We start from the raw sequence: 25882 nt of genomic DNA, 5'->3' as shown, positions 1-25882 counted from the left end.
AATAACTTAAATGAGAAAGAATGAATGGATGAGAAATAGGGGCATGGAAGAAGTTGAGAGGCGGAAGAGAGAGTTATATGTAGAAAGAAAGAGAGAGGTGAAAAGATTAGTAAGAGAGAGTAAGAAGAGAGTGGATGAGGAATTTGGAAGGAATTTGAGTGTACAGTGGAGGGATTGTAAGAAAATGTTCTGGAAAGAGGTGAAAAGAGTAAGACAGGGTGGAAGTGAAGTTAGCAGGGGAGTGAAAGATAAAAATGGTAAATTACTAGTGGAGAAGGGACAAAAAGTGAGCAGATGGAGAGAACACTTTAAGGAATTGTTGAACATAGAGGATGGAAGTAATGCGAGTATAAGTGGCTGGGGAATGGCTGGGAGAAGGAAGGAGGTGAGAAGACAGGAAGAAATCAGTAGGGTAGAAGTTGTGGAAGCAATGAAGAAAGTGAAATCAGGGAAAGCCCCAGGAATTGATGGAGTGTGTGGTGAAATGCTGAAGCATGGGGGAAAGATAGTAGTAGAATGGATGTGGAAGATGTGCAGATTGGCCTGGGAGGAAGGTAGAGTCCCGGAGGATTGGAAGTCAGGTATAATTATTCCCTTGTACAAAGGAAAAGGGGAAAAAGAAGTGTGTGGTAATCATAGGGGCATTTGTCTTCTTAGTATAATAGGAAAAGTGTATGGTAGGATACTTATTGACAGAGTTAGAGAAAGAACAGAGAAATTAGTTGGAGAAGAACAGGGAGGCTTTAGGAAGGGAAGAGATTGTGTAGATCAGATATTCATTTTTTAGATCTTTAGTGGAAAAGTTTCTAGAGAAGGGAAAGAAGTTATATGCGGCTTTCATGGATTTAGAGAAAGCATATGACAGGGTGGATAGACAAGGATTGTGGAAAGTGTTAAGAATATATGGAGTAGATGGGAAGTTGTTGAATGCTGTGAAGAGTATGTACGATGATGCGAAGGCTGCAGTGCGTGTGGATGGTGAACTAAGTGAATTTTTCTCTTTGAAAGTTGGGTTGAAACAGGGATGTGTCATGTCTCCATGGTTGTTCAATCTGTACATGGATGGGGTAATAAAAGAGGTACAAGGTAGGGTAGTGGATGTTGGAGTGGCCCTGGTGAGAGAGGATAGTGTTTGGAAACTCCCTGTACTGTTGTTTGCAGATGATACTGTGTTGTTGAGTGAAGACGAAGGGGAGCTGCAAGGCTTGGTGGATGAGTTTGGGAGAGTGAGTAAGAAACGGAATCTAAAGGTGAATGTAGGGAAGAGTAAAGTGATGGTCTTTGAGAGAGGTGAAGTCAGTGAATGTACAGCGAGGTTGAATGGTGAGGAATTGGAAAATGTGAGTACGTTTAAGTACTTGGGTAGTGTGATGAGTAAGGATGGAGGTTTAGAGGGTGAAGTGCTTGAAAGGGTACAGCAGGGAAGAAAGGTTGCTGGTTCTTTGAAAGCAGTGATAAGAAACAGGGAAGTGAGCATGGAAGTGAAAAAGTTACTACATGACAGTATTGTGATACCAACTCTAACGTACGGAAGTGAAGCTTGGACGTTGTTGGAAGGACACAAGTCAAGAGTGAAAGCAGTGGAAATGAGTTATTTAAAAGGAGCCTGTGGAGTCATATGGAGAGACAGGCTGACGAATGAGGATATAAAGGAGCGTTGTGGTGTGGATGTGGATGTGATAGGAAGCGTTATGAGGAACACACTGAGGTGGTTTGGCCATGTGGAGAGGATGGAGGGTGAAAGACTGACGAAGAGAGTGTATGTGAGTGAGTTGGAGGGGGGAAGAGGGAGGGGGAGGCCGAGGATGAAATGGAGGGATGGGGTGGAGAGGTATATGAGAGAGGGGGGTGTGAGTTGGGAGCAGGGCAGTGAAATGGTGGGGGACAGGGCGACTTGGAGGCGATTTGTTCGTGGCCACCCCAAACGGGATTGAGGCGTCTGGCAATAGATAGATAGATAGATAGAAACTACTGTTGATTTATACATAATTTTTTACATCATCATCATCATCCAGACCTCCTTTCCCACCCAGGGGCAGGGTGAAGACAGCCCAAGTTTGCCTAATTCAGTGGGTCACACTTCCAATTACTCATCATTCAAGCCCCCAGAATCCTGGCTCTATCTGATACTCCAAAAACTTTTACCACATTCTGTAGCTTAACATAAACTTATCCGATAATGTCAGTTTGAATGCTGTTACTTTAAAAAGGGGTGCCAAATTCCTGATCAAGCACTTCTTCTCACAACATTCATCCAGCCAGCTCGATCTCTTTTCAGTCCCCTAGCCTCACTGACTTCCATACCTCTCTTCCTCACACACTTACCCGGTACCATATTCCTCCACCTTCTCCTTGGCCTTCCTCGCCTCCTCCTTCCTTCAGATTCGCTCAGATATAACTTTTCACGATTGTATTGTTATCCATTCTTTCCATATGGCCATATCATCTCAGTACATTCTCTTCGATTCTGGTGTCCACAGACTTCCTCACTCCACTTCTTTCACAGATCACATTATTTTGTATCCTGTCCACTTTTTGTACTCCACATACATTCCTCAGCAGTCCCATCTCCACTGTTCTCACTCTTGACTTTTCATTTTCATGCCACACCATAGTCTCACATCCATATGTTGAAGATGGCACTAACACACCCTCATGTAAGTCTCGTGGAGCAACAACACTCAGGCCCCTGTCTCTTATCAAGGCCTTTATAGCACCAGCTACTTTCCTTACTTGTGTCAGTCCACTTTCCACTTCTGCACATTTTCCTCTCTTTTCTATAACTGTACCCAGGTATATGAACTCTCTCACCATTTCCAGTCTCTCTCCATTCGCTGTAACATCACACTGGGAGTCACGTTCTCTCTAGATAACCATCACTTTACTCTTTTCTACATTTACTCTCAAGGCACGACACTCACAGACATCAACAAAACTCATCGCTAGTCTACCAAGTTCTTGTCAGGTATTTACAAGTTGCACTGCATCATCAGCGTACAACAAATTTGAGATATTCCATCCATCACCATTCATTACCAACACCATCCCCCTCTCCATTACTCATGTTTTTAATTCTCTCATCACCCCATCCATATATACATATTGAACAGCCATGGGGACATCACACAACCTTGTCGCATACCCTCATTGATCGTGAACCATTCACTTAGATGCCCATTTTCCCCTACACATGCTTCACTACCATCATAAAAACTCTTGATGGCACCTAGCAGCTTACCATCTACACCATACATGCGCAAAACCTTCCACAATCCTTCTCTGTCCACTTCGTTGTATGCTTTTTCCAGATCCATGAATGTCATAAACACCTTATGGTCCATCTCACAAGCCTTCTCCAATATCTCTATCACTGCAAATATTTGATCCATACATCCTCTGCAGCTTCTAAAGACACCCTGTTCATCACTCACTAGGACTTCTGATATATTTTATTTTCTGTATAATAATTCTTCCCTGTACCCATTGTACAACACTCGATAAAACTTATGCTTCGATAATTCTTGGACTTATTTTGCTTACCTTTATTTTTGTACAGAGGTACAATCACAGCCTTTTTCACTCTGCTGGCACAGTTTCACTCATCCATGCCCTCTTATGTATCTCCAACAAGCACTCCATTCCGCTCTCTCCACAACACTTAATCATCTCTGCATACACATCATCAGCCCCAGCTGCTTTGCCATTTTTTAGCTGCTTCACATCGTTCTTCACCTGTACTAGTGTCAGGTGTCCTGGCGTTGTTTTCCTTCTCTGCACACCCCCAGAACCAAACATGTTTACAGTCATTCTGCTCTCTCGAGTGTCACGTTTCTTGGCGCTGCATTCCTTCTGTGCACAGCCCCCAAACCAATTATGTTTACATTCACTCAGCTCTCTCTATTCCCATTCATCAGGCTTTCAAAATATTCTTTCTGATTGGTCTTTACTTTATCCCCATGGGTTAATAATCTACCACTTACATCCTTCACACTTTCACATTTCTTTCTGCTGTCACTTTTACATTTCCACACCTCTTCCCAGGATAACTTCCTATTTTCAGAGTAATTTGCATTCATTTTTCTTCCTAGATCATCATTTACCTCTATCTTTTTTCTCTTCACTAGTCTCTTCACATGCTTCTTGCTGTCAGTATATTCGGTTCTTGTTTCAATTGAACCCCTGTTCTGTAACCACTCTAGCCACTTCCTCTTTTCCTCCTCTGAACCTCTTCATCACACCATACCGTACCGTTTTTTTTTTTTTTTTTTTTTTTTTTTTTTAATGATGATGGTAAATGGCCATGTATGTGGGTGCTCCTACCCTGGTAAGAATGAATGGAGATTTGAGTGATGAGTTTCCTGTGAATGTTGGTGTGCATCAGTTGTTTATCATGGTACTTGAAGCCCTCTCACGTGACTTCAGAAATATACTCCCGTGGGAGATGTTGTATGCAAATGATTTGGTGTTGATTGCAGAGAATGAAAAGGAGGCGGAGGAAAGATTTACGAAGTGGAGAGATTGTATGAGGCACAAGGGCTAAAGAGCAAATGCAGATAAAACAAAAGTGATGATATCTGGGGTTGGTGGCAATACTGTCAAAGAGGGAGAGTGGCCATTTGCAGTTTGTCACAAGGGCATGGGAAGTAATTCTATTTTGTGCAGTTTGTGATAAGTATGTGCAGAAGAGATGTAATGGTATTAGAGGTAGACTGCAAGATAATGCTGATTTTATGTATGTAGTGTATCGAGGGGAGCAGGTGGAGATTGTCAGGCATGAAAGGATTGAACTTGCTGGTGAGTCTCTTGAGTATGTGGAAAAGTTTTGTTGTTTGGGAGATAGGTTATGTGCTGGAGATGGGGCTGGAGCTGGCTCTGTAGCTAGGATGAAGAACAGTTGGAAGAAGTTCAGGGAGCTGTTGCCTCCTGACATTGATAGGGCTCTCCCTCCGTGCTAAGGGACCTTTGTATGCAGCATGTGTTAGGAGTGTAATGCTGCATGGTAGTGAGGCCTGGGCAGTAAAGGAAGAGGTTATTAGCAGGCTCAGAAGTACACAAATGACAATGATTAGGTGGATGTGCAGTGCATCCCTGAGTGCGAGGCCTGGAGGGGCAAGGTTTACAACGAAAGAGTAGAGAGGTAGTTTGGGGCTGGAGTGTATTGGTGTTGTGATGAGGAGACGTAGATTGAGGTGCCATGGGCTTGTGGAGAGGATGGGGGATGATAATTGGGTGCAGAAAAGTGAGAAGCGTTAATGTTAGGGGTCGGGTTGCTAGGGGTAGACTAAAAATGACCTGGGACGAGGTCATTAAGTATGACCTCAGGGTTAAGGGACTGAACAGGGAGGCTGCCAGCGATCAAGTGGCATGGAGAGCCGCCATCAGGTGACCAAGGCCAACGCTTGCAAGCATTTTGGAGCCTTCGGAAACGATAACGAAACACCAAAACAAACTGAACTTATATCCTTCCCATTAATAGTCAGCTGGTCAGTGATTATTCTGCAGTTATGCACCGCTTATGGGATTATTGCATCAGGCTATAAAAAAATATATTTATGCTTGCATATTTGAGGGTGAAGAGGAAGATATTTGTAGGCTGAAACATAAAGAGAAGAGAATGGTTAGATGGATGTAAAGTGCATCCTTGAATGACAGGCCTTGGGAGAGTAGGTTAGGATTGCAAATGAAGTGTTGAGAGGAAGGATGGGACTTAAAATTATTAATGTTGTGATGGGAAGGGGTAGATTGAGATGGTTTGGTTGTGTGGTGAGTATGGAGGATGACAACTGGATGCAGAGGGTGAAGGTATGAACATGACCTCAGGGTTAAGGGACTGAACAGGGAGGCTGCCAGCGATCAAGTGGCATGGAGAGCCGCCATCAGGTGACCAAGGCCAACGCTTGCAAGCATTTTGGAGCCTTCGGAAACGATAACGAAACACCAAAACAAACTGAACTTATATCCTTCCCATTAATAGTCAGCTGGTCAGTGATTATTCTGCAGTTATGCACCGCTTATGGGATTATTGCATCAGGCTATAAAAAAATATATTTATGCTTGCATATTTGAGGGTGAAGAGGAAGATATTTGTAGGCTGAAACATAAAGAGAAGAGAATGGTTAGATGGATGTAAAGTGCATCCTTGAATGACAGGCCTTGGGAGAGTAGGTTAGGATTGCAAATGAAGTGTTGAGAGGAAGGATGGGACTTAAAATTATTAATGTTGTGATGGGAAGGGGTAGATTGAGATGGTTTGGTTGTGTGGTGAGTATGGAGGATGACAACTGGATGCAGAGGGTGAAGGTATGAACATTGAGGATAGAGTTGTAAGATGTAGACTGAAAAAGACTTGGGATGAAGTCTTAGAGTGGTACCTCAGAGTTAGGGACTGAGAAGAAAAGCTGTTAGAGATTGAGCAACAAGGAGAGCCACCATTAAGTGCCTAAGGCCAATGCACACAGGCATGTTGGTGCCTTTATAAATGAAGAAAAGCAACGAAAGTTTAATTAACTGCCTGTATTTCTTGCAGTTCTGCTTAATGTAAATACAGTAAGGGGATGCAACTTAATTCTCTGGGTCACAGTACACAAAGTACTCGTACAAATTAAATTAGAACCACAGTAAGCAGAATTATTCGGTGGTTTACATTACTGATCATTTTCTTGAATGGACCAGCAATTTTCTTATTTCCATAATATGTGTACTCAGGATTTTCTGATCTTATCAATTAGTGAACTCGGTATTGCTATTCTATTACACTTTCAAAACTAAGTTGGTAGTTGAAAAATGTGATGAAGTGAGGATTCCAGATCGTGAACCCAGACTCCGAGGTTCAAGTGCTGTGCATTGTAATTTGTTTAGCTTTGCATATGTTAAGTACAGGTAACCTTCAGACTTTCACTGCTTTTTTTTTTTTTTTTTTTTTTTCCCCACACCCAGTGGGGAAGTCCAAAGCAAGGCTGTCTGATCTCATTTCCATATTTAATCACTGCTGTGTTAATTATTTCAACCAGTTCTTTATCTACTTTGAGAAAATACTGTTAGCTTTGATACTGTTCTTTATAACAGCATAGATTGAAAGTGTACTGAAATAATACAGATTGTCATGACCACCTTATAGAGTTAATAACAAAACCAGATTCATTTTCGTTTTCATTTTTGAAGGCTCCAGCATGCTTGCATGCGTCAGCCTTGGTCACCTAATGGCAGCTCCCCATGCTGCTCGATCTCTGGCAGCTTCCCTATTTAGTCGCTTAACCCTGAGGTCACACTCAGTGACCTCCTCCCAGGTCTTTTTTTTGGTCTACCTCCCACTACCTTACCCCCAACATTAACACTTCTTACTTTCTGCACCAAGTTATCATCCCCCATCCTCTCCACATGCCCAAACCATCTCAATCTACCTGCCCTCGTCAAAGCACCAATACACTCCAGTCCCATCTACCTCTCTTCTCTTCCATCATGAACTTAGTCCCCCCAGGCCTTGCACTCAAGGGTGCATTGCCTATGCACCTAATCATTGCCATTTCTGTACGTTTGAGCCTGCAAATGTCCTCTTCCTTTACTGCCCAGGTCTCACTACCGTACAGCATTACACTCCTAACACATGCCTCATACAAAGATCCCTTAGCACGGAGGGAGAGCCCTATCAATGTCAGGAGAGGCAACAGCTCCCTGAACTTCTTCCAAACACTCCTCATGCTAGTCACAGAGCTAGTTCCTGCCCCACCTCCAACACATGACATGTCTCCCAGATAACAAAACTATTCCACACACTCAAGAGATTCACCAGCAAGTTCAATCCTTTCACACCTAGCAATATCCACAAGCTCTCCCCGACACACCGCAAACATGAAATCAGCATTTTCTTGCAGTCTTCCTTTGATACCACTACATCCCATATGCACCCACTTACCACAAACACTGCACAGAATGGAATTACTTGTGACAGATCGGACATGGCCACTCTCCCTCTTCTTTGACAGTACCACTGCCAGCCCTAGATTCCATCACTTTTGTTTAATGTGCATTTACTCTAAAGCCCTTGTGCCCCATACCATCTCTCCGCTTTGTAAATCTTTCCTCCATCTCCCTTTCACTCTCTGCAACCAACACCAAATCATCAGCATACATCTCCCACAGGAGTCCATTTTTGAAGTCATGTGAGAGGGCTTCAAGTACTCTGATAAACAACCAAGGGCTCATTACTGACCCCTGATGCACACTAACATTCACGGAAAACTCTTTTACTCAAATCTCCATTCACCCTTACCTGGGTGTGAGCACCCACATACATGGCCATAACAACCCTAACCAGCCACTCCTCGATCCCAAGCTTTCTCATTGCCCACCTCACCACCTCTCTAGGGACTCTGTCAAAGACCTTCTCCAAATCAGCAAAAACAAAGTACAGTTCCCTTTTCTTTCTTATATATTTTTCCTGAAGCTGTCAAACAATGAATAAGGCATCAGTTGTTCCTTTGCCTGGCATAAACCCAGACTGCATCTCATCAATGTTCACTCTTTCACTAATCATACCGTCTAGAACTCTTCCTGTTACCTTCATTATCTGGTCTTAAAGCTTTATCTATCTATCTATCTATCTATTGCCAGACGCCTCAATCCCGTTTGGGGTGGCCACAAACAAATCGCCTCCAAGTCGCCCTGTCCCCCGCCATTTCACTACCCTGCTCCCAACTCACACCCCCCTCTCTCATATACCTCTCCACCCCCACCCTCCATCTCATCCTCGGTCTCCCCCTCCCTCTTCCACCCTCCACCTCACTCACATACACTCTCTTCGTCAGTCTTTCACCCTCCATCCTCTCCACATGGCCAAACCACCTCAGTGTGTTCCTCACAACGCTTCCTATCACATCCACATCAACACCACAACGCTCCTTTATATCCTCATTCGTCAGCCTGTCTCTCCACGTGACTCCACAAGCTCCTCTTAAATAACTCATTTCCACTGCTCTCACTCTTGACTTGTGTCCTTCCAACAACGTCCAAGCTTCACTTCCGTACGTTAGAGTTGGTATCACAATACTGTCATGTAGTAACTTTTTTACTTCCATGCTCACTTCCTGTTTCTTATCACTGCTTTCAAGGAACCAGCAACCTTTCTTCCCTGCTGTACCCTTTCAAGCACTTCACCCTCCAAACCTCCATCCTTACTCATCACACTACCCAAATACTTAAACGTACTCACATTTTCCAATTCCTCACCATCCAACCTCGCTATGCATTCACTGACTTCACCTCTCTCAAAGACCATCACTTTACTCTTCCCTACATTCACCTTTAGGTTCCGTTTCTTACACACTCTCTCAAACTCATCCACCAAGCCTTGCAGCTCCCCTTCATCTTCACTCAACAACACAGTATCATCTGCAAACAACAGTACAGGGAGTTTCCAAACACTATCCTCTCTCACCAGGGCCACTCCAACATCCACTACCCTACCTTGTACCTCTTTTATTACCCCATCCATGTACAGATTGAACAACCATGGAGACATGACACATCCCTGTTTCAAACCAACTTTCAAAGAGAAAAATTCACTTAGTTCACCATCCACACGCACTGCAGCCTTAGCACCATCATACATACTCTTCACAGCATTCAACAACTCCCCATCTACTCCATATATTCTTAACACTTTCCACAATCCTTGTCTATCCACCCTGTCATATGCTTTCTCCAAATCCATGAAAGCCGCATACAACTTCTTTCCCTTCTCTAGAAACTTTTCCACTAAAGATCTAAGAATGAATATCTGATCTACACAACCTCTTCCCTTCCTAAAGCCTCCCTGTTCTTCTCCAACTAATTTCTCTGTTCTTTCTCTAACTCTGTCTATAAGTATCCTACCATACACTTTTCCTATTATACTAAGAAGACAAATGCCCCTATGATTACCACACACTTCTTTTTCCCCTTTTCCTTTGTACAAGGGAATAATTATACCTGACTTCCAATCCTCCGGGACTCTACCTTCCTCCCAGGCCAATCTGCACATCTTCCACATCCATTCTACTACTATCTCTCCCCCATGCTTCAGCATCTCACCACACACTCCATCAATTCCTGGGGCTTTCCCGATTTAACTTTCTTCATTGCTTCCACAACCTCTATCCTACTGATTTCTACCTGTCTTCTCACCTCCTCCTTCTCCAAGCCATTCCCCAGCCACTTATACTCGCATTACTTCCATCCTCTACGTTCAACAATTCCTTAAAGTGTTCTCTCCATCTGCTCACTTTTTCTCCCTTCTCCACTAGTAATCTACCATGTTTATCTTTCACTCCCCTGCTAACTTCACTTCCACCCTGTCTTACTCTTTTCACTTCTCTCCAGAACATTTTCTTACAGTCCCTCCACTTTACACTCAAATTCCTTCCAAATTCCTCATCCACTCTCTTCTTACTCTCTCTTACTAATCTTTTTCACCTCTCTTCCTTTCCACATATAACTCTCTCTTCTGCCTCTCAACTTCTTCCACGCCCTATTTCTCATCCATTCATTGTATGCTTTCTTCTTTTGTGCCACAGCCTGTTTCACCTCTTCAGTCCACCACGCTGTTCCTTGCACCCCCTCCGTCTTCTCTTCCTTCCACACACCACATCACATGCTGCACATATTTCTTCTGTAAATATCTTACACACACCTTCCACGTCTCCCATCTGCTCCAATTCATATTTGCCCAATCGTTCCTCCACTTTCTCTTATACTCTGCCTTTTTCTCATCCTCTTGTAACCTTTCCACTCTCCTTGCAACTACTCCTTCCTCTTTGTCTTTCCCTTCTTCTATTCCTCCATCTTACTTGCATCCTAATTCTGGCCACCACCAAGTAGTGGTCAGAAAGGCCACTCCCCCAACCTCTATAAACTCTTGCATCCAATATACATCTTCGCATCCTTTCATCCACACACACATAATCAATCATTGCCTTCCTTTCATTCAGTTCACCACCCACCCTTCTCATCACTCGCCATGTATACCTGTGGATCATTTTATGCCTGAAGAGGGTATTGGCTATTACCAACCCCCTCCCAGCACAGATGTCCACTAACGCACTCCCATTCTCATCTATCTCAGCAGGCACACCCCACTCACCAACTATTCCATCCACCTTCACATTACCAACTTTACCATTCATATCACCGATCAAAAACACTCTCTCATTCCTTCCAAACTTTTCCATGCACACTTCCACATTTGTCCAGAACTCTTCTCTCACTCTTCTAGCACGATCTTGCGTTGGCGCATACACACACACAATCGCCCACATTTGTATTCCAACTTTCAACTTTACCCACACAATCCTTGACCCAACTGATCCATACTGTCTTATGCTCTTCTTCCATCTTTTACTCACAACTATACACACTCCTTCCTTTGCCCTCTCATTCTCATCTACTCCTGCACATATACCCCATCCATACTCCCATTCTCTCACACTTTCTCCTCTCCATTTTGTTTCAGTTATTCCACATACATCCACTTTCGCATCCTCAAGCACCTGGACAATCTCTCTCTCTTTCACCTCATCATTCGCTCCTCTTACATTCCATGTACCTCTTTATACCTCTATAATTTACTCTTTCAAGGGCATCGCCATTCCTCTTGTACACATTTACTATTACACTCTTCAGCCAGTCTTATGGGACAACGCACTCATATATAATCATATTTATCAGGTCAGTGACCAACCTCACTCCTATATCTCCTGAGGCTTTCAACCTTTCAGAAGTCAACCCAGACACACCTGCTGCCTTCCCCACCTGCATCCAGCCTATTGCCCCACTCACAGTAGCAGCATCAATCAAAGGCCATGGGCCAAACACTGGCTCTGCAGGCTCCAAACCTTTCCTGTCCCAGTAAAAGTCTCCATTCAACAACCGGCTGTAATGCTCTCTCCATGCGTCTTTAATATCCCCACTGTGTACCACCACCCATCCTTCATCGTTCTTCACACAGTGCTCACCTGTGATATCCCTATTCTCCCTCTCCATCTGATTTACCATCTTAAAAATCATATTCTTCCCTTCCACACGATTTAGGTTATCAAGTAAAAGTATCTGTGGCTCAGACTTTGCCCTGTAAACTTCTTTTCTAGCCCTACACTTGGTGGCCAAGTAGTCCTCTTTGTTACCACCCTTCTTCCATTCCTGGAAAAGCCTTCTTTTCTCCTTTACTATGACTTCTACACCCTCATCCCACCACCAAGTCACTTTATGTCTTGATGGACTTCTTGTCCATCCACATACTGAATCAGTAAATCTGAAGAGGTTGGTCTTGAGGGCTCTGTACTGTTCATTAACACTTCTGCCAACATCTCCCTGTTCAGCCACCACTTGCCTCATCTCGCCATAGAAGGCATCCCTTACTGCCTGGTTTTTCAACTTCCATATATTCCTCCTAGGTGCATAGGTTGTCTTTTTCATCAGCTGCTCCTTAAGCACCATGTCTCATATCAATAATTTGTGTTGCTGCACAGACTCCTTACTCCCTATAACTTTAACATCCTCATTAACCTCGTATTAGCCTTCCTGACCATGAAGTAGTCTGTCTGGCTGCTATTTCCCCTAGACTCATTCACCTACTCTCTCTTTTCCTAAAATGTGTGTTGCACACAGTCATGTTCATTGCCTCCCCAAACTCAAGTATCCTTTCCCCTTCTTCATTTCTTGTACCATATATACTGTACTGTACATCCCCCACGTACTCCTTCATATCCTTGAGCTGCTTCACCTACATGACCATTTACATCCCCCCTAATACTACAGTCTCATCATCCCCCGTACCACTTACTACAGTACATGTATTAAGTCATCCCAAAGTCTATCCTTCTCTACCTCATCCAAGCCTGCATGTGGAGCATATGCTGATTGATTTGGAAACACCATCCCACCAAACAAAATTTTCACTATAATTATCCTGTCATATACTCTGATAACATTCATGACATATTCCAACCATTTCTCCCTAACCAACACACCTACACCCCCTATATCCATCTGCCCTACCCTGTCAAAACAGCTTATAGGAACAATCCTTCCCAGCAGTCTTTCTGGTTGATCCACCCCTATTCCAGACACCTAGCACACATCCCACACCCACCTCCTGCTCATTAGCTCAGCCACATCCCCCGCACTACCCTCAACCTTCCCACATTCCATGAAGCCACCCTGATCCCCCTGGGTGATTTAATGTCCTCAGGCTTGCTTTGAATTACATTCTTTAGCTTAGTTATAATCAGTAAAATAAGACGAGGAGAGACATGCCACAGGGCCCACCCACTGCACAGTCCCAGCCCCATGCAATGGATGTGGGACCCCCAGCCCACCAGTCTTGACCAGTCGCTGTGGTAGTGGCCTCGGGGCACTCTGCCAGGACAGCTACGGGGACACCCTTCAAGCGTGCCTTGGCACTGCAACTGACCCACCATTATGCACCCACTTATAGGGCAGCCTCCTGGGGCACTATCCCAGGTCCGGGCCCCTCTCTATTGGGCGGAAGTGGCAGCCTGGGAACCGCAATGCCCTGTACCCTCTAGCACAGGTTTGACCCCATCACACTCCGGCCCCACGATCTGTGCTGTCTTAGCCCTCGTCACTCCTCCTCTCAAAAGATCTGCCACTAGGTTGAGGGGGGCAAAGTTTCCTAGTCGCATGCCCTTGCTGGCATCAACTCCTATGAATAACTTTTATTTCTGGTACACATACCATATTTCCATCAATATTTCACACATGTTCTTGCATATAGATGAACGGTACCGGTACCTTGTGTAATATTTTGCCTTTACCTAACAGCGCAATGGATCAAGTGATGGAGTTCTTAATGTCTTCACTGGGGAGGATGGTGACATGAGCCGTTATACTACAATTGACAGATTCAACTACCAAAATTCTCTCAACTATTGGCTGTCTGATGATTGCAATGCTATCAAGGGTACTGACGGATCATCCTTCCCACCGGGGATAACACGCTCAACTGTGCTTCACTTGTTCAACAAGAACCTGTGTCGCTCTATCCCGCTGACATACTGGCATGATGTGAATGATTTTGGTGTGGAGGGCATGAGGTAAGAAGTAAGTGTGTGTCAGATTGTCTAGTTAATCCTTTGAATCTGAGTGATGTTCTTTTTTAATCAGAGTGATGTCCTTTTTAGTTTATTTTTGCTTTTTAGAAAAAGCCTGTCATATTTTGGAGGGTTAGCTCAGTATAGAGTTTCTGAACAGAATGCATTAGTCATGATGATGATGATGACTAATGCATTCTGTTCAGAAACTCTATACTGAGATGATTTTAAAAATCAGAAAATTGCAAGTATACAGTAAATTAGATGTCCCCATGCAAAATGCAATAAAGATGTAGGGAATGTCTTATGGTGGGGTATGACTATAATAATTAAGGTTTGAAAGGACTTGTTACTTAGCATTTTACTATGTCTATTATATTGTAGTAGCCCAGTGAACAAATTCAGACTAAAGGTAACATCTGTTGCACTGTCATATGACATATTGGTACTTGTCTTGCATATCATGTGCATTTATTGACTGTTAAGTGTGGCATTCCTTCCTCAATTTCTCCTTGTCATTTGAAATTTGTGCATCATAGTACAGTGCCAGTCGACAACTTTGGGATATTAAAATATTTGGTAACTAATTATCAAGGACATTATAGGTATGGTAAGGGTTGTGAGGATCAGATACTTGCTGTTGCTGTTTATCAACCCCAATTTGTCTGGCCAAGCAGACTCGTCAGTTGCAGGTAAGCAACTCAGTAGTGAACTGATGTTGCCCTGTGGCTGACTGCACCTTGTCACAGCAAGGCATGGGGAAGAGTGTGGAGGTTGGGTTTTTAGATGGATGCCATATTTGCATCTCCCCCCCCCCTCTTTTTTTTTTTTTTTTTTTTTTTTTTTTTTTTTTTTTTTAATGCAAGGGAGAAAACCAAAGGCCAGGAGCCTGCAAACTGTTCCCTCCAAGAGAAAAAAAAAAAAAAAAAAAAAGAGAGAGCCAAATTCAAGATCTGTTCATTTCGAGATCCCTGGACACACTGCATTTGACTGGAGATCATAGGATGTAGGAACTACAGACAGAGGGAGACAGTTCCAGAGTTGACCTGTTGCATAAACGAAGTACTAGGAGTAACGGTTAACTCTTGCATTGGAGAGTTGGACAGAAAAAGGATAAGAGTTTAACTCTTGCATTAGAGAGTTGGACAGAATAGGGATAAGAGTTTGTTGCTAGACGGGTGTTACGCGCCTGTCGTAGAGGTGGAGAGAGTCAAGCAGACAGTTCAGAGGAGCAGTGACCATTGAAGTAGCGATAGAAAAGAGATAAAGATGCAACAGTGGGGTGAAGAGACGGAGGTTGAAGGGAGCAAGGAAGAAGAGGAGAGTTAATGAGATGAAAAGTCTTTGACTCCACCCTGTTGAGAAGAGCTGTATGTGGGGAGCCTCCCCACACATGACAAGGATGCCATAGCAGGTTTCACTTCACCCCATTATTAAGTTATATGGTTACCACCCAATGTTATAAATGGTTTTCTGGGTTACAGGAAACCATTAGGTTTGCCATCCAGAGTCACCTGAAAGGGAAAGAAAAGTAATAAAAAGTGACAAGAAAAAAAGGGAAAAATAGAAATGTTGTAAAGTTTTATGATGATAGGGAAGAAGGTGTAAGAGTAGATGAATATCTGAGTGGTTCAACAGATGCTTTAGCGCTAGAAAAGAGTGAATAGAATCTTTGTTGACTGGCTCAGAGTTGTATGAATGTCTGGGTGGCATATGTTGAAGCAAAATGTAGTTAAGAGTAAACTGATGGCTACTTTGGGACAAAGCTCCTCTCAGTGAGAAGCTGGTTAAAAAGAGACTACAATTGGTGGGAGGGTTCAAGAAAAAATTCCTTGGTGCAGTAATAGGAGAGAGAAGAAAATTTGTAAAGGAAGTAGAGAGTAGAGTGACATCGTCAACTAGTGAGGCAAACCTAGAATTTTCATGTGCTACAGACTTTATGTAATTTGCTGAAAACTCTTCTGCTCCAGTATAGGTCCACTGAGTTTAAGCTTCAGTTTTTTTTTTTAAGTAGCACTGAAAGGAAGTCAGATAACTTTTGATGAAGAATAAATAAATGAAGCAGATACTATTATCCAGAATAGAATTGTTTGGGGATTATTGGTGTGATCTTAATGCAGTGGTTCTTAACCTTTTTTCTTGGCGAACCAAAATCCATAAGATGGTCTATATGGCGACCCAAACCCTCGTAAACTTACTCTGCACCAGAACTGAAACAAATATATGTCATATCATGTGACTAAAACCAAAGTAATATTTCAATATTTTATTGATGTCATAATAAATAAATTTCATTTCTTTTTTTATATGTACTTCCTAAGAACTAAAATATCAACACATTTTGGCAGGAAAAAATAAATCGAAGATCAGAAAATCAAAATACAGTAATTCATTCATGTTCATGATACACCTATTTACTCTGACCATTAAGGAGAGAGTCACTATTTTGGATGTTGTCAGAGACATAAAATACTATAATCAGTGAGATCCCTGGCACTGAAAAGTTTCAATCAGCTTCTCAAACCGGGGTGATTTAGATGACAGACTGCATCTTAGGTCATGCTTTGGTTGTAGACAGTTTCTGTACTTTGTGAGTGCAGAAAATCCTGTCTCACACAGATGAGTTGTAGCAAAGGGAAGGAGTGCTTTTAGGGCTTCACCTCCAAGAATTTTCTTTTCTTTGTAAACTCTGATCCAGAATGAGCTCAGTGATTTGTTTTGTTTCGTGAAATCATAACGAAGTGTTTCATCATTCTGAACCTCGATGAGCTGCTCCTGGAGGTAGCTGATGTTCGAAATCTCGTCAGGTAAGTCTTCAGCTTCAGTGCTGAAGGGATTTCTTACCCAGGCATATTTCATCACATTCTCAGGAATGTAGTGAAAAACTCTTCGATTAGTCTGGAGATATGTTCCACAATGATGCTTTGGACCTGGGTGAGAGAAAATTTTTCGTCTTCCAGAAATTCACTCAAAGATGGAACGACGCAGTCTTCCCAGTCTCAGTTTTACTCTTCCACAGCTTCAGTTTCCCCTTGAATGCAGTTCCTTCTCTGACAGCCCAACTAATGTCTTATCGTGACCTTGCATTGAAATGTTCAAGGCGTTAATCTCAGCAAAGATATCTGCAAGATAAGCCATTTGCATCACCTACTTTGAATCAGAGAATCTTTGGGGTCAGTGCATGATTCCTTTTTGCTAGAAATATCTCAGTCTCGTTCTGCATTTCAGGCAACCGTTGAAGCACCCTTCCTCTTGATAGCCACCTAACCTCAGAGTGGTACAACACGTTTACATGTTCCGAACCAAAATCAAAACACATCCGACTGTTGATCCTGGGGGTCACAGCCCTAGATTAATGAAACTGACTACCTGGATGACTTCCTGCATCACTTTCTGTAACTCAGGTGACAACCCCTGAGAAGCAAGATTCTCACGGTGAAAGAGACAGTGAACAATCAGCACAAATGGATATTCTTTTTTAACTCTAGCAATGAAGCCATGACGTACTCTGAGCATTGCTGGTGCACAATCACAACAGACATAAAACACTGATTCCCTTGAAGCCCTGCTTCCTAGAAGAATGAGTCCACAGTACTGAAAATATCTTCTCTGGTTGTGGTCGTGTGTAATGGCCGACAGAACAGAAATTTCTCTTCCATGTCTTCTGGACCTCGGTACCGTACGTAAGCCATGAGCTGGGCATCATTACTCTGAAATGAAAACAGTTAAGTTTTAAAATATAAAATGTACAGTACCGGTATGCTGCTCCCAGTTGTGTGCATGGTAATAATCTTTTTTTAAGCCAAATGCAATTGCCTACTGTAGGAGAGAGAGAGAGAGAGAATGTAAAATGTGAAGTATCGACAAGTACGGTAATAGGTTAAAAAGTAATAGTATACAACATTAATAATATCAGTAATATATATGTCTCTTGGCGACCCACTCCAAATGGCTTGGCGACCCAAATTTGGGTCGCGACCCATAGGTTAAGAACCACTGTCTTAATTCCCACCGTCACTAACTCAAGAGTTGCCATTGATCGCCAGCTAGTTCAATATGGAGGTCGAGCTACTCATTCAGAGACCACAGAAATCGCATATCTTTAAAAATATCTCCCGTGATGTTTAATGATACACCGTACGTAAGTTCTTCATTATATTATTCTTTAGTAGTTATATTAATTTCCTAGATATGCTTTAATGCGGTAAATGCAGGAAAACATTACTATAACCGTCGTGAAAGCACACCGGGTGTGACAGCATTCATCGCATATTTACAAGTCTCTAGGTGCACATTTTGTGTGAAACCCATATAATTTAGCTTTCTAAAAGAACAATGCTTCATCTCCAAAATGCTGAAGAATATCTACAAAGTTTTTCATATGAACATTGTATAATTTTTAAAGCCGAAATCGTGCAGAGACGAGACCGCCGGCTGAGATCCGACGATGCCGAGGGCTCCAAAATACCGTACAAAAACTCAAAACAACACACCGGCGGTGTACCCTGAACAGGGTATTCCTCTAGACTTTAGGAAATACTTCAGTCTAGGCACTGTCCATTTTTCCCTGCAGCGGTGTTCTGTGATCTTTGTACAGTAGGTCCAGCTGGGCAGTAGACACACCTGAGTTTGTTATTGTTTATAATCATAACGTACGATCTTCAGCAGTGTCGTGCAAATATTTCTTAATGAAGAATCGTTACATGTTTTTCACAACACTGTTTATTTTGTTTTGATTGACACATACATGAAATGGATGTAAAATAAAGCTTATCGATATTTAAGGAGGGAAAGAATATAACTGTCCCCAAACCGAGATGGTAGACTCAGCCCACCATTTCTTTATTTTCCTTGACTATAATACAGCCTCTCTTCCTTGTAGCAGTTACTAAAATAATGTTGTTATAATTTCTCCCATCCTTTTAGTGACACAGAGGGCACACAAAATGAAGGGAGTTTAGTAGACCGACATTGATGTCGAAAATTGAATAATCTGGTGAAGAGTGGCAGTTTTTCCTTGATTAGTGACATCGGGAATTGGTGACCACCACATTGGTTGCCATCTATTTTTTACAGATTTGAGTGGCCAGGTCATTATTCCATTAGCTCAAGCAAATGATTTGACCCATGAAATCATGAAAACACAGATACAGAAATACCTCAACTTACGAACATGATTGGTTCCAATAAGCATTCGCAAGTTGATTTTGTTCACAAAACGAAAATCCTTTACAGTACTACACGTACACTCACGATCACTAATTTCTTCTCGGGTGCCCCTTTCCTACCCCTGCATACTCAGGGAAGATGGGAGGGGGGCAAGAAATGAGCTCTACCCGCCTCTAGCCCAGCTCTTTACCCTCCCCCATTCCTCTAACCAACCCCCCGCCCTACCTGTCATTCTTAACTGGCAATTACATCTTGAGCTGATTTCATGTGTAACGCTCTTGGTCCCACTACTAATACAAACATAGAACACTAGGATATGTTAAGAGTATATCATATAATCATCAAAATGCTGCAGCAAGAAATTAATGCGTTATGACGTTGACAGTAAAACAAAACCGTTAACAACGGCCACCTCAGACCTCACGTGTTGGAAACACACACACACACTCACACACACACACACACACACAATGCATGAGGCTTGGGATAGCCATTGACCTTTTTTTTTTTTTTTTTTTTTTTTTTTAATACTGTCACCATTATTAATTCATTAATTTCTTGCTGCAGCGTATTTATAGTTATATACTTTTTACAGATCCTAGTGTTTTATGTTTGTGTATTAGTAATGTGACTTTATGTATAAAATACGAGGATTGCTTGAGATGTAACTGCCAGTTGAGAATGATGAGTGGGGGGTTGGGTGGGGTAGGGGTATGGGGGAGGGTTGAGAGCTAGGGTAGAGGCGAGGCCTTGGTAGAGGTGACCCAGGTGGGTGGAGCTCGTTTCGTCCCCGCCTCCCGTCTTCTGTGGGTATATAGGGGTAGGAAGGGGGCACCCCTGAACAAAAATTAGTGATCGTGAGTGTACAACATAAAAAAACACTGTACTTTCACTGATCTGTTGGTAGGGTTTTAAGTGTTCTTAAGTAGTTTATATTGTATTATGAAATATCCATCCATCCATTGCCAGACGCCATGTATCCCAAATGGGGTGGCCAAGGGCTTAGAGTTAATTGTTTTACAGGGAGGGGCACTAATCCTCCACCAACCCCACTTGACACGTAAGGATGCCAACAGCATCTGGTGTTCCCAGGCGGTCACCCATCCAAGTACTAACCAGACCCAACGTTGCTTAAATAAATGCATAAATTAACACAAGAAGTACACAAGAAAAACATACAGTATGAGACACAACTCTGTTCCTGCTATTGTCCGATGCCTATTTACTACTGAAGAAAGATAATGGGACTTTTGCAACCTGCGAAGATATGGATGTGGCAGGCATTTCATTTTGTTTTGTTAGTTGTAAACATACATTGGACATAAGCAATAACAGTTATTTTATAAACATTACTGTAGCTCACCCAAGGGCAGACATAGCAGGACTTGCAGGAAGTGAGAGGAGGCAGGTGGAGGAGTGGAGTTAGTTGGAAGATGTGGGTGAGGAGAGAGCAGTGGGCAAGTCGGGATTTTCGGGAGACACAGGCTGAACAGATGTGGCTGAAGGCTGAACAAAGGAGGTTGAAGGCTCAGCATAGGAGGTTGAAGACTCAACATAGGAGGTTGAAGGCTGTGGTTTGTCTAAGTTCATTTCCACCCTTGGGAAAAACCTCGAGATTGGCGACTGGGACGCATTCTTCTTTTTCTCGTCAAGAATGAGATGATAGCAGGCCAGGGCATCATGCACAGCAGCATAGACTCTGCCAAACCAGTCAGCATTCAGATCCTGTTCTTCAAAGGAAGCAAGCCCATTTTCTATCATTCCAAAGGCATCTGTTAACCCCTTGATACCCACTGCACTAATTTTTTCACCTTGTTCAGCATGCTTTATTATTTCAAATTTTTGTTCCATAGAGATGGCTTGTTGCTTCCTAGATTAGCCAGAAGCACCACTATCAACATGCTTGCATTTATCAGCCATATTATATGGAGTGAAAGTACTAAAAGCACAATGAACAGTGATCCTCTCGCCTCCAGGTGAACAAAACAAAAACAAAAGATGGCAGTTTAGCCCCCTAGCACCCTCACTGGTGCCTAGCAACTACAGTACAGTCACCTGCCACATTCAAAAGCGGTCGCAATGGGCTGCTACAAGCTAAATTAGTTTTTCATGGTTACGTTCATACCTGTGAAATGTTTGTTATTTTTTCATGTTTGCATCTTTGAAATGCTCGGATCCTGAATGCTCGTAAGTTGAAGTATGTCTGTATTTTGTTATGTGCCTTCTCTCGGTACTAAAGGATCTTTGTATGTTGCATGTGTTTGGAATGTAATGCTGTATGGTAATGAGACCTGGGCAGTAAAGGAAGTGGGTATTCATTGACTAAAACATACAGAAATGACAACGATTTGATGGATGTGTAATGCGTCCCTGAATTTGAGGCATGGGGGGATGAGGATTGCGATTGGAGAGTTGGGAGGAAGGATGGGACTGGAATGTATTGGTGTTATGAGGAGTAGTGGTAGATTGAGATGATTTGTGCATGTTGAGAGGATGGATGATGACAGTTGGATGCCAAAGGCAAGAAGTTTGACCATTGGGGGTAGGGTTGTTGGGTTGCGAGAGGCAGACTGAAAAAGGTCTGGGATGAGGTCATAGTGTGTGACCTCAGGGAGAAAGGCCTGAGTAGGGAGGCAATCAGAGATTTAGCAGCATGGAGATCTGCCATTAGGTGACAAAGGCCAATGCATACAAGCATATTGGAGCCTTTATAAAGGATACAGTATGAACAATGTGCTGATAATAAGGAAGTCATAGTTGTTTACCGGATTTTCAGGGTTGGGATAGCCAGCCATCTTAGATTGACCCAGGTTTATCTCCTTTCTGTTGTTATTTTTTTTTGGCTACATATTCAGAAAATAACTGAATAGCTGTTTGTTATTTTTTTTTCTCCATAAATTGACCGGGTTTTTCACTCCACATTCACACCTGTGACCTTCTTAGGCAGTCCCACCTCCCTCATCTTAACCTACAGGTTTGCATCAGCTCTTCAATATTTTGTGTACCAGATCTCTCATAACATAGTGTTCTCAGTTCTGTCACTCTATGAAACCCTTCTCACCCATCTGAACTTTCTCATGTCTGTGCATTCTTATCTCTTGTAGGCTAAGTCCCACTGCACAGCCGTACAGCATAACACTTCTCACCCATGTTTTGTAAAGAGTACTGTATCCTTGGCACAGAAGGAGAGTTCCATCATGATCAAGAGAATTAACATTCCTCGATTTCTTCCACAGTAAATATTCACCTTATTAGGATAAATCAGAGTGGAATTATACCATTGCACAGTATTGATCCACAGAAAGTGACAGAAGGGTCTCCAACCATGTAATAATACCAAAGGGAGTAGGATGGCCATCTACCCTTTAAATGTACTGCATGCAGTTGTCTTACAGTGAGGAAGCATTTGAAAAAATCCATTGCATAACGAGTATTGTATATCAAATCAGCTATTACATGGTCATCCACCCAACGGATTCTTAAAACAAGTTTCCAACTCCCCTACAGTGGTCATTGTTTCACTTCACAGCACATCATTTGCTGCTCACCACCAGAAATGCCTAAAAACAAGCTTCTGTTCACTTAAAGTGGCAGCCATTTCACTTAATTGCATTTCACATGCTGCTTGAACTCCAGTTCCACATTATTGTTCCATCACTGACACTAACACACCCAATAGTTACGAATGCAAAGGCCATCTTTGAAGAAACGAATGACTGTAGACTTGCTTGAGGATGACCTTATAAGCTTCAGTGGTGGTCCTGTATCAACCAGTGAGGTTTTGTATGGGATCATAATCATCATATAAGAAAAATTGCTGTTGTATATCAAAATAAAGGCCCAAACTTATTCGTTATTTTTGAGAGATTCGTCACATACCAGTTCATAATAAGGGCCTGCTGCACTGGACTGCGATAGCATAGCCTCAAGGCCCTACACATTGAAAGGGGTAAAATGGGACTCGCTGCTACTGTTACCTCTACCAACACTTAATTTTGATTATAAATTTTGTCCATGATGATATTCTTTGTACTGTGCACCATTCACCAGTTTCCCTTTCCGGCAGGTTTTCCCCACCAGCTGATGTCTTTGCCAATGTGACAGTCAAGCCAGAAAATATGTGCTACTGTCCAGGTGGGCCTCCTTGTGCTGGCAGTGGTCTTTTCAACATCAGCTCATGCAAGTTTGGTAAGTGTCTATTTGATTAAATATAATTGTGTACAGGGTGACCTGCATATTATGCTCTCCTTGTGTGTTAATGGAATGGTTCAGTCAGGTGTGAAGCATGAAGACATAAAGGCAACTTCATGATGTTACTGCATTACTCAGATATACAATTATTGTAAAAAAAAAAAAAAAAAAAAAAAAAAAAAAAAAACGTTAAAGCACGATAAGGATAATGTGAAGTAGAAAATGATGCAGGGTAGACGTAGGTAACACACTAATTCTCAGGGTAGTGGCAAAGGATGCACACTACTGTATATGGACCATGCTGTGCAGTAAAATCCACCTAATATGGACTTGTTTTATATGGAAATGTGCTTAATATGGACTGAGTAATCACGCTAGACGAAACCTGCTTAAACCATGTAAATCCTGATCGATACCAGCTCACCCAGTTGCTTACACCTATAAGTAGCCCTTTGAAATCACAAATCCATAACACACTACAGGCGGGTCCTGATCTTACAAGGATTTTGCTCGTTATCCGAATTCTTCTTTAACGAAGTGAAAAACTTATGGGAAAAATAGGGTCAGGGAACAAGGCCTCCGAGCAACATCCCCCAAACCACCAAAACTGACTTTCTGATCATTTTAAGCTGAAATAAGGGGTTAATACATGCGAATAATACACCTAGCAGCATTAGAAAATAGAAGAAAAACACATTCAATGAGCAATTGGATGTCTTAGCTGGGTTCAAGTGTCTTCTGTGACATATGCCAACTGTGCTCCATGACCGCTCAGCAGGCACGTTTCCTCTTTCCGAGGCCTGAGAGGGTGCTGTGGTCGGAGGCCGATGGGAGAATCAAAGGCCTAACTCCTCCACCTCTGCCTTTGATGATGGAGACAAGAGGAGGCTCTCAAACCCATGGAAATCTTCCTCTTCCTCTTAGCATGGTGTCGGTGATGAGGGTGCAGGTGCCTGTGGGGTGCGGGATGCTGAAGGCTTGGAGGGAGGAGGTGTAGGGGAGCTGAACAGAGTCCTGGGAACTGCCTTTCTCGTACTGGGTCCTGGATCCAACATTAATGTGCTAGTCAAGGGGCAAGGTTCCTTCTTGAAGAAACTATCAATGGTGGTCTGGGTTGCTTTAACCTTCTTCTGATGGAGCAGCTTCTTGTACTCCAACAGCACCTTCACCATCCCTGTCTTGAAATTCATAGCCCAGTTAACAAAAGGGTCTGCGTCCAGCATATCGTCTGCCAGTCCCATTGCTTTGTTGATGATGTTGCTGAGGAACTTGGTGGTTAGCTCCTTAACCTCAGGCAGCTTATCTTCCTCCACTGCCTCCTGCTCTGTGTGTTTGTCGAGCTGGTAGAAGTCATCCCCTGTCAGCTCCGGTGAGTGGGACTGCAGGAGCTCCTCCATGTCCTGCTGGTTAGCCTTGTCGAAGCCAGCGTTCTGTGTGAGGGCGATGATGTTCTCTACATCAGCCACCGGCTCGGCTGGAAATCCACGAAACGAGTTCACACACTCGGGCCACAGCGACATCCACGCTCCGTTCAGGTTCCCCTCCTTCACCTCCTACCAGGATTCCTTAATGTTGAGAATGGCTTCCTTAATGTTGTACACCTTCCAGAATTCCTTTACAGACTTCCCAGCCTCCAAGACATCGTTAAGTTTCTGCATACACCTCCTGGTGTAGTGTGCCTTAACCCCTTAACCGCAGGGCGTCACTTTCGTGACGCTTGGGAGCAAGGGATCATATCGCGGGGCGTCACTTTTGTGATTCTGTGTTATTTTGAATTCACCCGGGCTTTCAAGTGTTGGCTTGTATCACCTATCTGTACTGCCAATGTCCAACACTAGTCAGCATTCCTAATCTCATCTGTACTCCCATCCATTGTTGACAATTTAGCCATTTCTCCCCGTTCTTGACTCCCCTCCCTACCCCCCCTCCATTACCCTATCCTCTCGCCTGCCCGGCCGTGCTATGCTAAGTAAATCTTCCCTGGAATTTTTCACTGATTTCATCCATTGAAATAAGCCCTATGCCCAATTCTTATACCACATAATATATACAAAAAAGAAATAAGGTAAGTGATAGTGCCATACACCTGGAATTGGCTAATTATCACCTGACAACACCTCACGTGCACTCGTTCGCTAATTTTCGCTGTTTATTTCCCCTTGAAATATGCCGTATAATCTATTTTCATAATAAATATACATATAAGGAGGGAAGGGAGAAGTCTAAGTGATATTTACATTCACCTGGAACTACCTAATTTATAATGTATTGTCTAGATTTCCTGCCAATCATTTCACTGCTATATATTAGCTGCTGTCAAGAGGCTGACGTTGGCAGTCATGCATTTCCCTAGGTAGGCCACCACCCCGGCCCACCCTTATCAGTTCACTCTCATCTTCCAATGTGAAGGTATGTCTGTTTGCTCCTGCTGACTTCAG

General features: G+C 42.9%; 1 protein-coding gene across 1 annotated transcript in view; it reads left to right on the top strand.

Annotated features, from left to right (window-relative positions):
* The window catches only part of LOC145410992 (lysosome membrane protein 2-like), a 183480-nt gene that overhangs the window by 93171 nt on the left and 64427 nt on the right, over positions 1-25882 (top strand). Inside the window, exons 6-7 of the mRNA XM_080281051.1 lie at positions 13816-14087; positions 23320-23441. Coding sequence (XP_080137177.1) covers positions 13816-14087; positions 23320-23441 — 394 coding nt within the window. The remainder of the gene's footprint in view (positions 1-13815; positions 14088-23319; positions 23442-25882) is intronic.

This window comes from Coenobita brevimanus, chromosome 87 (genome assembly GCF_032717465.1).
Source record: "Coenobita brevimanus isolate Jiangsu-jjx chromosome 87, ASM3271746v2, whole genome shotgun sequence".
Taxonomy (NCBI): Eukaryota; Metazoa; Arthropoda; class Malacostraca; order Decapoda; family Coenobitidae; genus Coenobita; species Coenobita brevimanus.
Note: the sequence above shows the minus strand (reverse complement) of the source record. Positions and strands in the feature narration are given on the sequence as shown.